We start from the raw sequence: 16,749 nt of genomic DNA, 5'->3' as shown, positions 1-16,749 counted from the left end.
TGGAAGCAACTTCCAAAACTCTAGAATTGGCAGAGACATCTTGCTGCTTGGACAGTCACCCAAAGTTCTTCTGTACCATTGGGGCACCCATCTTTTGTCTACTGCACCATAGTATCTGGCATACTTTTTCATGAAGAAGGAAATTTTAAAGACAATTTCACTTATATTGGCAAATTGTAAGTCACTTCCTTATATGTCTTGCAGAATGTCTGACAGACTCTTTCATGAAGCAGGAACCCTGAAGGATCTTTTCACCTTTAGGAAAGTTTAGTTTACATTTATCTGTGGGTCTTGCATGTCCAGTTTGTACAGCATAGCATCAAGCAGTCCAGCCAAGAGCAGTTTCTCGCCCAGATGGCTTACCTATACCAAAAGGTGCCCATCATCCTCTTGAAGTAGATTGGTGCTGACAGGAGCAGATGAGTCTCATTGTCATGAAAAGTCGAAGTTTGTACTTAAAGTTGACAACCAAGAATAGTCATCACATATTAGCTGCATGTTAGTAGACTTTCATGTGATAGTTCATTAAAAGAATACAGCATGCACTGGTCAAAACCAACACCCTTTTTCTTTGTGAGCCTGGCCTACTTTTAATTCAACATTTCCTAGCTTCCATCCATGATAGAAGACATGCAGTAACTGCCTCTGTGCCTGACTTGTTTCAAGTAAACTAATTCCTCCAGTTCTACCCATTTTGTGGCAAAGGACAGTTCCCTTGTTCTCCATAATGCCACGTATATATACCATATTTTGCTAAACTATACTTCAAGTTTACAAAGTTTAGTATAAATAAACTTTAAAATTACAATTTTAAGACCATCTATGCAACAGACATATTGTTGAAAGTCAGAATGTACCTTAAAAGTCTTAGATTTGAGAACTTTGGCAGCTCACTCTCTATATTTCAGTTTAAACTTCAGAAACCAGCACCTTTGCTTTCATTGTTTCTTCTGGACTTACTTAATCCATCTTTCCTCCTTTCACAAATGCATCTTCTCTACACAGAGAAAAGGGTAAGATAAAGGCTCAATGGGGTTCTTTTGTTGGTGATCCCCTTTGTTTTCAGGATAAAAGAGACCCCAACACAGAATTAAATTTCAAGGAGTTGGTCCTCACTACCCTCAACCTCTTTGCTGGCATGGAAACTGAGTTCCACCTTTTGCTATTAATTCTAGCTGCTGATGAAGTATCCCAAGTTGAAGGGTAAGTTTCACTCCGAGCAGCTAATCTGGTACCTCCCATACCTCCTCAGAAGGATAGCAATCTTGAAATTGTAAAGTCCCACAGCCGTAGCATTTCTTCCCTTAATGACATCAGAATAGGGGCCTTTTCCTCTCTGATTGTCCCTGTATTCGTTCTCTGTGGTTGTTGAGACTGAGTAGCCTGTATTTATCATCTGACCTTCTTTGTCAGGGCTTCTGCCCAGAGTGACTTCCACTAGACTGACATCAAGGAAGACAGTGATTTTTTTTCTGCTTTTCCAATTCCCAGAGAATCTTCCTTGATTTCCTGGGGCCAAGCTTGTTTCCTGCACCTACAAATCTAAAGCAGAGCAACTTCCCATCTCTTTGTTTCTGTTACCTTCTCTCCTAACTCTCACCTGCCTGCTTCTCTAGATTCAGATACATGACTACTCATAGCCAATAGGGATAATCTGGCTAACCTATTCATTTCTCAGAAACTTAGTGACAGCTGCCAAGTCCCCTCTGACCTTATATCATCCTTTGTACATAATGTTGAAGACAAGGGTTTGAAAAAAATGTAGGGTTTATTTGTTTACTAATGAGCAAAGATGAAACTGGTCGAGGGCTATGTATAAATCTAAACCCAGACAAGCATGTGCAGGTACCAAATGTTCATCTATACACACTATGGATCCATGTGTCTGCAAATGTACACCATAATGGACACAAAAATATACACTTAGTTAGAAATAGTCATTTCTTGAACATACATTCACACAAGCATAAATATGGAGTTAAGCACCACATTGAACACACACATGGTAGACATGCTACAATGGGAACATCCTAAAACATGCATGTATTAAGATGTTCACATGCAGAGAATGGTGAGTGTGAGACCCTCATCCCTTATTCTCAAAGGGACAAAATTTTCCTAACAGAATGTTTTAAAATTAGAAACCAGACTAGTTTCACTTTTCCCTTCCCACCTGAGATATTCCAAAGCACAAGGACACTCAGCCAGTCACCTGGTAATAAAGGAAAACAAAGAACAAACTAACATAGCAGGATGGGAAAAAGCAAAAGACCTTGCATCCATGCTAAAGCGGCTCTGAAAGGCCTTCTTGTAGTATCACCTTTCAAAAACTAACCAGCAAAGGAAATTTTTAACTTCTCTCTTTACCTTGCTGTTTTGGGGTTTTGGAGAAGTTCCTGGCTAGCCTATACTTGCAATAAAGGAGTTAACCTTGCATTTTGCAGTCTGGTCTGCTCTGGGTTTCTGGTGGTTTCCCTTGGGGGTCGTGATCTAGGCACATCAGCATGTACACACACACAGACACCCACAGATACACAGATGTGAAGATGTTGATATGAAGTACATACCCACTGATTATGTTCCCATAAGAATCCAACTAAGATTGGTACAGACACAAATTAATCAGTCCACATGGGCATTGTAGTGCTTTGAATGAGATTTGTCCTACAATGGTAGCTCTGTTGGAGGAGGTTTGGGTGGTATAGCCTCCCAGGGGGAAGTATGTCACTTGACCTTGGATTTTAAATTAAAAGTCCATATACCACTTTCATTTTGCTCTTAGCTTTGTGTTTGGGGTTGAAGAGGTGAGTGCTCAGTCTCCTGCTACTGCCACAGTCCCCACCACTAGCTACCATGCTCTCCACCACAACCAACTATTACCCATCTGGAATGGTAAGCCCAAATAAACTCCAGTACTTTGTCTTAGTCATGGTGTGTTATCATAGTAACAGAATACTAACTAATACACAGATGTTGCAGCATGCCTTTCCACAGAGACCCCAAACATACTCAAAATGATACATAGGGAAGAATGTGTAAACAAAGCTAAGCCAGGAAAAAGTACCTATTGTAACTTACTTGTCAAAATGATAATAACATGAAGACATCCATGAACACAGAGAACTCTTGGGGACCACAGTGACTTGCTAGGAAGGAGAAAGAAAGTAAGTGGATAGTTTAAGGTAAAGGGAGGGAAGATAGACAATAAGGCAAAGTCCTGTGCAGGCTTCAGCTCCATCCGGAACATCTAATAATAATCTATGCTTGCTCAGAAGTTGCCCAATAGAGCACCAGTCTTCCAGAACAAATTTCCTAATCACAGCTGCAGAGATAGAAGGGTAGTGATGATTGACTTCAGTAAATAAGTATTGGGGAAGGAGGTTTCTCAAATACTCTCTTCTGGCTGGTCCTTGAGGCACTCAAAACAAGACAGGCTATTGCTATAGTTCTGCCTTTACCCCATAACTAGATGTTAGGACCCTGTTGCTGAAGACACTACAAACTTTGGCTGCAGAACATAGAGAGATCAATCTTGAACTGACCAGGAAATTGTCTCCTTGCTGGCTAACTTTCATAGTGCTAGAAAGTGTGGGACAGAGAACTCTGGGGGCGAACACCTGGCAATGGTCCTCCAGTGCTGGACCCTCTATGCTACGATGAGAACCAGAGATTACAAAAGGCAGATTGAGGCTTAGACACATCAATCCATCTCCTTTTTCTTATAGATTAATAAGCTGCGATAACACTTGGAAAAATAGCTAATATTTGTTGGTTTTATGTATTAACTCATATATTGATGGGGAATCTCAACCAATCACCTTGTTTGTGGGGTGTGTTCCCCTGGGGCCCCAAATAGCCTATAAAACCATCAATGTGCACTTGTTTTCCCTCTTTGTTTTTCCTGTGCTTTGTGGGAACTCTGGCTTTGTAAGTCCCCCCTTTTCTTGCCCTTATTAAAGCGGAATATTTTATAATAAAGTTAGCCTGGTTAATTCTTGTTGCCGGTCGTTTACACCTCTTCAATATATTACTACCGAGAGATACATAAACTCAGTCCTAGAACCCATAAAATTCAGTTTGTCAATGAAGTCAGCTCTTCAAGGAAACACAACAAAAGAGAAGATTTTAGGGAGACTGACTGGATTGTTCGGTGATGGAGCTGGTATCTGTCCAAGTCAGGATTCCATTTCATGCCTTACCCTTGATCTTAATCACTCAACCAGAAAGGGTAACTGAGGCCCATCAAAGGGGATTTTCTGCATCAACACTAACTCACTCTGGAAGCCTGTCTTGTGGTACATCCACTTGGACATGTCTCTTCCAGGTGATTGCAGGCACCCACCCCTTGTTCGTGTGCCCGTGTCTCTCTCACCTGACTTCAGTTTCTGCTCTAACATTCATGGGCCCACAAAAATAATTAAGAGCAAATACACTTGATTTCTCTTGAGCTTTCAATCTCAGTTCCCATTCTGGCCCTCCCACCCCATCCCCTGTACAGATCGTGGGAGCCTGCCTGAACACTTGGGCTCCTTGCTGGTACCACCTTCACTGAGAAACAACGTCTCCAAAATGATTCCCTTTCTCCTATTCAAGTGGAAACAGTGGGAAGAAGAGGTCCAGGTTTGGGACTGGTGCAGGTGCAGGCTGGTAATAAGGATTAAGGAGATAATGCTACCTGCCAAACCTAGGCTAATCCCATTCCCTGCCTCTTTCTCCTCCAAACTCAACAAATAGCTTTCTTCTCTCCATTTCATGTCTCCCCAACCTGTCTCAGAGTCCAACAGCCTAGAATGAAATGAGCAACATGCCAGCTATAGAATTCCCAGCCTCACCCACCTCCTCTTGTCTAAAGCTAGGGTACCACCATGAATGGTCCATCCAAGAAAGCCTGCCAGTGTCCACCAGAGGTCCTTTCCAGGATCTAACTCAGGTCAATCTTAGCAAGTACCTGGTGTTTATGTCAGAATCTGCTGGAACCAAATCCAGAGACTGTATGATGGCACGCATATGCCTTCAATTCAGTTAATTCCAGTGACAGCTTACCTCCACTCTCAAGGTCCCTCTTAGCCTAAGAGGTGATTCTACTAAAATCCCCTTGGTGTCAAGTTCAGTGCTAACTTCTTTCTGGCCTCAGTGCTTTCTGGGGACAATCTCAATACCAACCCCATCCCCTCCCTCCTGGGTCTGCTTGAAACTGACATAGTAACTGCTAGTGTCTTTTCTTTTGTCCACTGAAGATCTCAATCTCAGCACCCACCCTGTCCCTGAATGACTCCTAGAATGAGGTGGGCCAGGCAATGAAGAGAAAAACAAGTCAAATTACAAATCCTTTATGATCTTGGCAATCTCAGTGAGGTTGAGGATGTGACAATTTCATAATTATTAACATTCCACAGATGGGATACACATAATCTTACTGAGGTACAGGTTTATCAAAAGGTAACTACCTTAATTATTATAAAAAAAATTCATTGTGGAAGAACAGTGAATTCCTGTTTTCTGTGGCCAGATTTAGCATCCCAGGATCCTCTTTTGTTTCCCATGCTGGATGATTACCTAAGCCCCTCCCCCAATCTCACTTCCTGCTATTAACATCCCCAGGTAGTGCAGGCATCAATTAGCTTACCACATATCCCAATGTTGACCTGCTCCATGTTCTCCTGCCACTGGCCGGGAAAAGAAGTCTAGAAAGAGAAAGCTGAAAATGTAGGCTAAGGAAGATTTTGATGGCTTTGGCTTACAGACTTTTCATGTGTGTTGTCTCCATGCCATCCTCTATGTTCTATTCTCAGTGCATCCATATATAAAACAGGGAACTTTGGTAAATTACAGCAGCCATGAGCCAGTGAACCTGGTAGCCTTTCCTAAGGATCTGGAAAAGAATGGGGGTACTTTTTGTAAATTAGAACTTCTCTAATGTATTGGTGGTTGTTATCATCATTCTTCAATGACAGACCCTTTGATGATAATGATCCTCACATATTATCTCTAGTACTGTGCAAAGTTCCTTTGAAATAGGACTCTGGTCTTCCCCAACTTTTCTAGATCCTACATTCCTATACTAGCCTTAGGAACTTCCTTAATGGTTCTGAGTATCAAATATAGTCTAGGGCCAAAACCAAAGTATACCCTGCCTGGGTACAGATGTTTACTCCAAGATCCTCTTGGAATTTCCATGTGTTTCTCCCAGGTATTCCTCATCCACAGTCTTGCTTCAAGATCCAAAACCTACAGTCCTGAAATCTACCCTTCCGTAAATCCAGGAACCTCTGCATTGAAAGGCTCAGGAGTTAGGGGTAGTGATGTTGGCCTATAATCCCAGCACTCAGGAGGCAGAGACAGGTAGATTTCTATTATCAACATATTGAGCTTGAGGCCAATCAGGACTATATAGAGAGAATTTGTCTCAAACTAGAAAGAAAATGAACTTCCAAACTTATACCCATTTGTCCCGTTTCAAGCCAATGAGACCCTAATATCACATCATTTTGGTTCCTTCCCAGGAGAACCCACACTCAGAGCTCAGAAGGGTCTCCAATACAAATGTCATGAAGGATTCAGTTCTGGCTTCTGCCTACTGTCCCTTTCCTCTGTAACATAGAGCCCTGGAGTACTTCATCCTCAGACGTCACAAATTCAGTCCACTCCCTCATGCGGCCTCCTCCTCCTCCTCCTTGATTTTTGGCTGTGTCTCAAGCTAGTTGCATGATAGGGGGTGGTAGTCTGGAGGTGAAATAAAACAGTTGCATAATCAAGGCCAAAGGCCACCCTTCCACCTCAGGATAAATAAAAGCAAACCAATTCAGCCATCACCATCTGTCTGTCACCCTCATCGCCAACATGCTGGCCTCTGGACTGCTCCTGGTGACTGTGCTGGCCTTCCTCATTGTCCTGGTCTTCATGTCTGTCTGGAAGCAGAGGAAATTTTTGGGGAAGCTGCCTCCAGGACCCACCCCACTGCCCTTCATCGGGAACTACTTTCAGCTGAACACAGAGCAAATATACAACTCCCTCATGAAGGTGCCACTGGGAAGGGTGAAGGGTCGAATGGGGGCACGGAGGAGTGCCCCATTTTGATAGAGGCTTTGTGGTAGGGTATTGACCCTAGGGTGTGTAATTTTAAGCCAGTGGAATTGTGAAGAGCCAGCAACCAACTCCTAGGCATGTGAGGCCACATCTTGGGGAGACCCATCTGACAGCTGTTAGAACTCCAGAGAAATGAATCCCAGACATGTCATCAAGGTCTGATCTCTTTCCTTTAACTTTGCTCATTCACATCCATCAGATCAGTGAACGCTATGGTCCTGTGTTCACCATTCACCTGGGGCCTCGCCGAATTGTGGTACTATGTGGACAGGAAGCAGTCAAGGAGGCTCTGCTGGATCAAGCTGAGGAATTCAGTGGGCGTGGCGAGCAGGCCACCTTTGACTGGCTGTTCAAAGGCCATGGTGAGGGGGACAAGATACAGGGGAATGTGGCAGGGAACAATAGAAAGGCTTCAGTAACCTGCCTTCTCCCTGACTCTTCCATCCACATCACTGCCTCCTTCTGTGTTGGGTATTGGACCCATTGCTTCCTAATCTTTCTGTCTTTTTCTGCCTCTGTCTCCTGACCCCCTCCCTCACCTCACACACACCACCCATGCCTTGTTTTGCATCTTGGAATTTTCTATCTGAATCTTGTGCTTCTAACATGTTCCGGAGATTTCCCCGACCCTATCCCATTATTCATAGTTTCTGTGATTGCCCTTTCTTCTGATTTCTTCTTCCGCTGTCAGGGCATCACTGAAATCTATTTCCAAGCCCGATATCATGGCAGAAATCTTGTTTCTTCCCAGACTCTCTTTGTCTTCTCTCCCTATTTCCCTCTCTTATTATAATTATTATTATTATAATTATTTCCTCTCAATTATAGTTCTTTCACAAATGTATTCACACCCAAATCTCTCCAATCTCCCTTCTCTCACCTGTGCCCTGTCCCCCTGCCTCTGTGCCTCTGGCATCTGTCCTCCTTCTGTCTCCCTCTTTATTTTATTCTCTAACTTGCTCTTGGGTAACAGCAATGGTGGTCAGTATTCACTCACGTCACTCTTCTATGACCTCTCCTTGCCCCTCATTCTCCTTCTCAGGCGTGGCTCTCAGCAATGGGGAGCGTGCCAAGCAGCTAAGGCGCTTCTCCATTGCCACATTGAGGGACTTCGGTGTGGGCAAGCGTTCCCAAGCCCACTATCACCTCAGCAATCTAGCCTCTTCTGAGACTCTCTTTGTCCTCTCCCCCTATTTCCCTTTAGTCTCTATCTCATTTATAAATCTTTCACAACTATATCCACCCCTAGCTCTCCTCAATTTCTCTTCTCTTGCCTTTTCCCTGTCCCTCTGTCTCTGGCATTGGTCTTCCTTCTGTCTCCCTCTTTCTAATGTCCTCTAACTCGCTCTTGGGGAACAGCACAAGAGTGGTTAGTCGTCAGCCACATCCCTTTTCGCTGACCTCTCTCTGCCCATCACTCTCCTTCCCAGGTGTAGTCTTCAGCAACGGGGAGTGTGCCAAGCAGCTGAGGCGCTTCTCCATTGCCACACTGAGGGACTTCGGTGTGGGCAAGCGTGGCATTGAGGAGCGCATCCAAGAGGAGGCAGGCTTTCTCCTGGAGGCATTCAGGAAGACAAATGGTAAGCAGAGCTTCACAAGTTCTCAGGACCAATGAAGGGGAAGACAACCTAGGAAAAATAACACCAATATTCAGGATGGGAACTAGGCTAGGGAAGAGAGTCCTGGTCCTGTTGTGGGACCTGGTTACTGGGTTTTGGCGGAGTTGAAGGACTCCACACTGCAGCAAGTGCTCATTTTGAATTATCTGATACAAAGTATCTGATGCTATCCATCATGGAAGCCTTTTTTAAGCTCCAAGGTCTTGCTCTCTGTCCTCCTCCTTACCTACAGGTGCTCTCATTGACCCTACATTCTACCTGAGCAGAACAGTGTCCAATGTCATTAGCTCTATTGTTTTTGGGGACCGCTTTGACTATGAGGATAAAGAGTTTTTGTCACTGCTGAGGATGATGCTGGGAAGCTTCCAGTTCACAGCTACCTCCACAGGGCAGGTAATCTGTTTCACCTTGTCCTACCATCCCCAGACCACAGCTACCAGCTCACTCCAAAACTGCCAACCTCTTTCCAATAGGTACATTCAAAGTAGCCTGGCAATTGCGCCTGAACCAATGTCAATATACAGTTTCTATAGCTGCTCCTGAAATCCGAACCAGCAGTACAAGCAGACATGCACACAGACAGGAAGAGAGGGAGGAAGGGAGGGAGGGAGGGAGAGAGGAAAAAAGAGAGGAAGAAAGGAAGAGAGAGAAAGAGAGAGGGGAGGGAAGGAGGAATAGAGGAGGAGGGAGGGAGGGAGCGAGCAAGAGAAAGAGAGAGAGAGAGAAAGCTGTCTCAGCATGGTGAACATTACTATGATATTTTATTTTATTCTCTAACCAAGGTTGCTACAGGAATTCATGCTGAATACTCCAGCTCCCTTCAGTTTCCAAGTGCCTGGTGCTGCAAAATAATTCAGGTCACTCAAATCATGTGCCATAGGCAAAATATATGGAGCAAGTCCATTGAACTATGTAGATGAGGGCTCTTTACTCAGCCATGGAAATACATAAACTTCTCCATCTCTAAGCAAAATTTCTGCAGACTGTCTCTCAAACACCCCAGTTAAAGGTCCTCCAGCACAGCTCACTCACACATCTAAGTGGGGTCCTCCATGCAGCCGTTTGAATAGCAATGCAGGTGAACATGTGAATATCAGCACTATTTTAAAATACCTATTTTTTATATCTTTTGGACAAGCATATATTGTATATTGAGCCAATCACCTCCATGACCCCTACTTTCCCTTTTCTCATACCTCATTCTCCTTTAGTTCTCTTTGTCCTCTCAGACAGATTTTTTTTTACTTCCAAGTGATACACATGTACACATATATACATAGATATGTGCACACATGATTTAACATAGATCTACCACAAATGAAAAAAAATACATGAGTTATTTCTCTAAGACTGCTTAAATTTGCTTAATACAGTTATCTCCAGGTGGACCCACTTTGCTGAAAATGTCATAACTTTGTTTTTAATGGCTGAAGAATAATTCAGTTGTGTATATGGATCACACTTTCCTTCTTCATTTCCTACATGCTTTTGGACACTTAGGTTGATTGTGTGATTTATCTATTGTGACTATCCAGCACTCATTGAATGTTGGAAAGCCTGTTAGAACTCATCAATCCAAACCCCATTAGTGTATGAAGAGCTGTCCCCAGCTGAAGCCACCAATCTCCTAAACATCTACATAGGTAACTCCTACCCAATCTCCTAAACATCTACATAGTTAACTCCTACCCAACTTCCTAAACATTTACATAGGTAACTCCTACCCAATCTCCTAAACATCTACATAGGTAACTCCTACCCAACTTCCTAAACATTTACATAGGTAACTCCTATCCAACCACCTAGACATCTACATAGCTAAGTGCTATCCAACCACCTAAACATCTACATGGGTAACTCCTACCCAAGAACTGGATGCTTCCCACTCCAGTCTCACTTGAACACCCCAAACCTGCATGTATTCCCAAATCCATCTCACTTAAAACCTTGAGCAATAGCCCTCACACTTAATCTATAAGAAGTCTGTTGCCACATGGCCCCACGTGGATCTCTAAACTCCTGGATAGGTGATGTGAACATCTGTCATTCTAAGACAGATGTCACATCTATTGGGTTTTGTCTAGTGACAGCTGCCTTGGCTTCTCATCCCTTTCCCACCACCAGCTCTACGAGATGTTCTCTTCAGTGATGAAATACCTGCCAGGGCCACAGCAACAGGCCTTTAAGGAACTGAAGGGGCTGGAGGACTTCATAACCAAGAAGGTGGAACAGAACCAGAGCACCCTGGACCCCAATTCCCCAAGGGATTTCATTGACTCCTTCCTCATCCGTATGCAGGAGGTAAACCCAGAAGCCAGGGAGTGTGATGGGAGGTACACAGCCAAGTAGGATGAAATGAGGGACAGGTAGGAGAGAGTTAACAAAGGACAACTCATCAGTCCCCTTGCTATAATCCTCATTCAACATCACTGTTCTATCCACTATCTCTTGTTCTCAGGAGGGTGTACAGGCTGAGAGAGCAGCCAGTGTACAAGGCTGCCATGTTCCTGGCACTGTTTTAAAGGCTTGGTTTTATTCACGTATTTATTACCCACAACTCTTGAAAAAGGTTGTGTTTCACCTCCCATTCTACAAATGAGGAGGCTGCAGCCACGTGAAAATAGGGGACCCGCCTGATATCACAGCAAGAAAGCCATGCATCCTACCTCACTGACTCAGGCTGGTGCTTTCAGCTAACACACCATTTGCCTTGCCTGTCCTCATAGCCGTTTACATCTGTGAAGCCTAAGCTTTACTGTGACCTCTTACCTGTTTGTAACAGATATGAAGATTTTGTCATTGTTGGTTTTGAGACAGAATCTTGCTAATGTAGACCTGACTGACCTGAAACTTGCTATGAAGGCCAGACTAGCCTCAAACCTGTGGCAGTCCTCCTAGGTCTGCTTTCTGGAAGCTTGGATTACCAGTGTGTGGTGCCTGGCCAAGATGAAATTTCACATACACTGAAGTGCAAAGGGCTGAGGGGTGGATTTTTTAAAGAGAATATTAAAGATTATAATTAAGAAATAGGATTCTGTTGCCTAAAACTCATTGTCTGAGGGCTGGAGAGTTGGATCAGTGGTTGTGAGCACTGGCTGCTTTTCCAGAGGATCTGGATTCAATTCCCAGCACCTACATGATCGTTCACAGTTATGTGTAACTACAGTTTCAGGGAACCCAGCACCCTTGGTAAACACATTAAATAAAAACTGACAATTAAATTTGTCATTAAAGTTCAGACAATTGACTAAATCCTCACTGACAGATGAAAATGGGATTAGGGCACCGGATCACTTCCAAAGGTGTAGAACCTGAAGAGAAGCTGTCATAGCCATAATTCCTTTCTCACCTTAGGTCTGGGTCAAAAAGAAGTGAATTAGGGTAGAGAAAGGGAATAAAACAGAAGGGCACGAAGAGCATACAGAGTGGGTTGGACTTGAATACTTCTCTCCCTGCAGGAGAAGAAGAACCCAAATACAGAGTTCTACATGAAGAACTTAGTGTTGACGACACTGAACCTCTTCTTTGCTGGTACAGAGACTGTCAGCACTACCCTTCGCTATGGCTTTCTGTTGCTCATGAAGCACCCAGATGTACAGGGTAAGGCTGCAAGGGGAGTGATGTTGGAGATCATAAACAGGCTTCTCTGATCATCCCCAACCTCTCTGAAGAAAATGGACTCTTAGCTACTCCTTTCTCTGCAGAGACAGAGAGAGAGCTGGTGGGAACCAGCCTCTAGTTGTTGAATCAATTGGTGTGTTGCTCAACTGAACCTCAAAGGACTCACTTCCCTGTTCCCAAGACTCTGCCTAAATCTCCTTCCTCACAATTCTCACATAATTCTGATATCATCAAGTTAACATGAACCTTCTCCAACAATGCCTATGACTCGCATGTACTGAAAATAATTGACAATGTCATACACTGCTTAATGGCCTCCATCCAGTTCTACACTTTTGTATTATCATCCTTAGGGTAACGTTCTTGGATCCTAAACATATGCCTCTTCTTCTCAGCCAAAGTCCAAGAGGAGATTGACAGGGTGATTGGCAAGAACCGGCAGCCCAAATATGAGGACCACTTGAAGATGCCCTACACAGAGGCTGTCATCCATGAGATACAGAGATTTGGAGACATGATCCCCATGGGCCTGGCTCACAGGGTCACCAAGGACACCAAGTTCCGTGACTTCATCATCCCCAAGGTGCTGAGTCACCTAGCCTATAGTAATCTCCAGCCTTCTTCATGGCCCTGCAGGCCCTCCTCCTCATTAGAAACCACCCAGCCCTCTCTCACTTTCTCAGTAACAGGCTTTCTTTGTTACTACATCCCTCCAGCCTCCTACATAGAATCTCCTATATCTTGGGTTCCCCCTCAGAATTTCTGACCCAGAAGTTTCAACTCCATGCCTCTCAATCATCAAGTCTCAAGACATAAACTCAATTTACCTAGAACTCCAGTCAGAGACAGATACATTTCTGCCATGTGTCCTGTTTAGGGGTACATAAATCCAATACCCTTCAGTTCTTGACTTGAGAGACATGAAGCACATATCCTTCAACCTCCCACCACAGAATACAGACCCCATGTCACCCATTTGTCCTGTGTCCTATAACATAAACCCTACATCTCGTGTATTCAGGATGATAACCTCATATCCCTCAAAGCCCCTCCCTCAAATCCCCCTCAATTCACATATATTACCTTATCTCACCCCTATGGGCCAACAGGACACTCATCCAAATCTATCTTATCAACCAAAACTTCCTCTTCAACAGGGCACTGAAGTGTTTCCTATGCTGGGCTCTGTGCTGAAGGACCCCAAGTTCTTCTCTAACCCCAAAGACTTCAACCCAAATCACTTCCTGGATGACAAGGGGCAGTTTAAAAAGAGTGATGCATTTGTACCCTTTTCCATAGGTAAGAGGTCTAGTGTTAGGCCACTGCTCACACCAACAGAGATAACTCATCCGTATCTCTCCTTCTTGAAAGATTCTCTTGGATCAAACCCCCAGCCAGTCAGCTGCAACTCCCATACTTCCCAAGCCCTATGTAGCTGAACCCTGGAGAAGTGATTATCAAACCATAGAGATAGATTCAAAGAAATAAAGTCTCAAACTAAGTCAGTGATCTCTCTCAGGTCACACAACCAGTTTGTAGAAAGATGTGGCAGCTGCCTGTGTTAGCACTCACCTTTAATCTCAGCACTTTGGAGGCAGAGACTGCAGGATCTTAGTGAGTTCAAGGGTAGTCTGGTCTACAGAGGGAGTTGTAGAACAACCAGGGCAGTTACACAGAGAAATCATATTTCCAAAAATCAATAAAAAAAGAAGAAGAAAGAGAGAAAGGAAGGAAGGAAGGAAAGGATGTGGGAGGAAGGAAGGGAGGAAGGAAGGAAGGAAGGAAGGAAGGAAGGAAGGAAGGAAGGAAGGAAGGAAGGGCAGATGTTGCTACATGGCGACCCTACTGGAGAGCGCCTCTGTAGAGAAGGGACTCCACATTTCTCATTGTTACAGCCTGGTGAGGATCAACTCACAAGTACAAAGGAAACTGAGGCTCAGAGATTAAAGCCTTCTTTAAACGTCTCAGCCCTTCCTCCCACATAGAATACAATCAGGGATTTGCTATAAGGATGACATCAAGAACTGGCTTCACCCTCCCTGTCTCTTTTCTTTAGGAAAACGGAACTGCTTCGGAGAAGGACTGGCTAGAATGGAGCTCTTTCTCTTCCTCACAAACATCCTGCAGAATTTCTGCTTCAGATCCCCACAGGCACCCCAGGATATTGATGTGTCACCTAGACTCGTAGGCTTTGCTACTATCCCACCAAACTACACCATGAGTTTCTTGTCCCGTTGAGCCAGCCCTGGATGAGGGTAAAGGGAAGGATGGAGACCAGGCTAGTGGGGGTTGGGATTTAGAAGGGATCAGAGGTACATGAGAGAGAGAGGACATGACAAACTTGATGAAGACAGACTGTCATTTCAAAGATAGTGCGGGAGAAGGGAAATTTATACTATGTTGTAAGCAGTATTATTATTATTAATAATAATAATAAACATTATATACATAAGTATTCTTTGTCAAGTTTATGCTAAAGAGTCTTGTGATCTCACCACTCACAAATATATGGGAAGGGAAGAAAATTCATGTCCATTTTACTATTGAGGCACATTCTTGACCTCATAATGTTTCTTCAGTCTATGTTTACTGAAGTCCCAACAATTCCAAGAGCTCAGTAACACTTGCATGAATATTTGTGTGCACTGGCCTTGGGCAGATTTTCAAATACCACCACATGTCAAATAAAACAACAAGTGCTCAGTCTATTGCCACATCATCCTGCCCATAGGTATTTCAGAGCTTGGGGTTGGCTGCCAACCTAGTTTCACCATCAACTTGCCCACACTTTAATCTACTTTTGTAGAACTGATTACCAGGGCATCATCAACCAAGGCTTGTTGGTTAAACTCATTGTGTTTGATTCAGAATCCATCTGGAGAACTGGAATCGAGCCTATTAATGAGATCTTTGGTGAAGAAAGACATTATCAGAAATGGTCAGGAAAGCATAGGGTCAGCACACTAACAAGAATATGTGCTGATTCATGAGTGTGTGTGTGGGTGCACATTGCAGGGATGCACACGACCACATCTTTGCCCACAAGTTAGACTCCAAAGACCGAGTGTTTGCTTACCAATCTGTGATCAGAGCCAGTAAAGAGTTTTAGAAGCATACGCTCCAATGGCACTAGTATAAATCTGATGAGTAATCAAATGAGCGATGCACAGTCTCTATGTCAGTGGGTACATCACATCTTTTCTTACTTTTAGGATGTCAGTATCAGGCAGACCCAGGAGTGAATGGTGGTATCGGGGCATCAAGATGGCATCTTTGGGAACTGCATTGCAAGCCCTGCCTGGTGGCAAACTCCAATCCTACATGCTCAGGATGGTTTCTGGGTGACTGATGGAGAGAGAAACAGAGTAGGGGAAGATGTTTCAGTTGAAAAAGTGCTTACCAAGCAATTACAAGGACCTGAGTTTGGCTCCCCAACACCCATCAATAATCAGTCCTGGTAGCACATACTTGTCACCCTTATGCTGGGAAGGGGTTGAAGACAGCCCAGTCCAATCAGATCATAAATTCTTAGTTAAATTAGAGGCCCTACCTCAAAAAACAGAGTAGAGAGAGACTGGGGAAGACATGCAGTGTTGTCCTTTGGGCTCCACATGTGTGCACACACATACCTGCATGTACATACACACACACACACAGAAGAGAAAGGGGTTAGTTCAGTTTTAGCAATGAGACACATCTTCAGCGGTAAAGACAGTGGCTAGCAAGCCTTTTTATGAAAGGGAGGGAGGAAATAAAATAATAGACCTTGTAATGTTGGAAAAAAAATGTTAGAACTCATGAAGTCATGACCCGGTATACAGAGACAAGGTGTACTGTGTCCAACTATGTTTTGCTCAATAGAAGAAAGTGCACATCCTTCTAAAGCAAGCTTGGAACATTCTTTGCGATAAGCCATTTGCTAGGGTACAGAATCTTCAATCACTTTGTAAATATTAGGGTAACCAGAGTAACTCTGATGAACAAGGTGAAATGTAGCCAGAAATCAACAGGTGTTAAACCACAAAGGCCAAAAGGATAGGAAAATTAAGGAATAGGCTTGCTAATTTTTTCTTTCACAGAAAGTTAGAAATTACACATATTAGGGGCTGGATACAACTTACTGTCTGTAAACAGAGGATGCTCTTGCAGAGGACTTGAATTGGTCCCTCAGCACCCATGTCCAGCAGTTCAAAGCTACCTGCATCTTTAGCTTCGGGAATACAACATTTTCTTCTAGATTCAGTGAGCACTTCAGCTTTAAACACATTCACACAGACACACACACAAATACACATTATTTAAAAATAAGCCTTTTATTTTATTTTTTTTTTGAGAAAAGGAAGAAAAAAAACAAGTTTCCGCCTCCTCCCAGCCTCCAATTTCCCTCCCCCTCCTCCTACCCTTCTCCCCTTCCTCCCACCCT

At 43.7% G+C, this 16,749-nt stretch overlaps 1 protein-coding gene across 1 annotated transcript; it reads left to right on the top strand.

Moving 5' to 3' along the window:
* Positions 1-6,817: 6,817 nt before the first annotated feature.
* On the top strand, positions 6,818-14,778 carry LOC101984833 (cytochrome P450 2A3-like). Its single transcript, XM_005371040.1, has 9 exons — positions 6,818-7,020; positions 7,286-7,448; positions 8,517-8,666; positions 8,938-9,098; positions 10,830-11,006; positions 12,164-12,305; positions 12,722-12,909; positions 13,484-13,625; positions 14,383-14,778. Exons 1-9 carry the CDS (start codon positions 6,841-6,843, stop codon positions 14,562-14,564), a joined length of 1,485 nt encoding a protein of 494 aa, XP_005371097.1. The 5' UTR covers positions 6,818-6,840; the 3' UTR covers positions 14,565-14,778.
* Positions 14,779-16,749: the final 1,971 nt, after the last annotated feature.

Source organism: Microtus ochrogaster, unplaced genomic scaffold, assembly GCF_000317375.1.
Source record: "Microtus ochrogaster isolate Prairie Vole_2 unplaced genomic scaffold, MicOch1.0 UNK96, whole genome shotgun sequence".
NCBI classification, from domain to species: domain Eukaryota; kingdom Metazoa; phylum Chordata; class Mammalia; order Rodentia; family Cricetidae; genus Microtus; species Microtus ochrogaster.
Note: the sequence above shows the minus strand (reverse complement) of the source record. Positions and strands in the feature narration are given on the sequence as shown.

Coding starts and splice junctions, on each gene's coding strand:
- LOC101984833 (XM_005371040.1), top strand. CDS start 6,841: ATGCTGGCCTCTGGACTGCTCCTGGTGACTGTGCTGGCCTTCCTCATT. Junction 8,667..8,937: donor GGCATTCAGGAAGACAAATG/GTAAGCAGAGCT, acceptor CCTTACCTACAG/GTGCTCTCATTGACCCTACA. Junction 9,099..10,829: donor CAGCTACCTCCACAGGGCAG/GTAATCTGTTTC, acceptor TCCCACCACCAG/CTCTACGAGATGTTCTCTTC.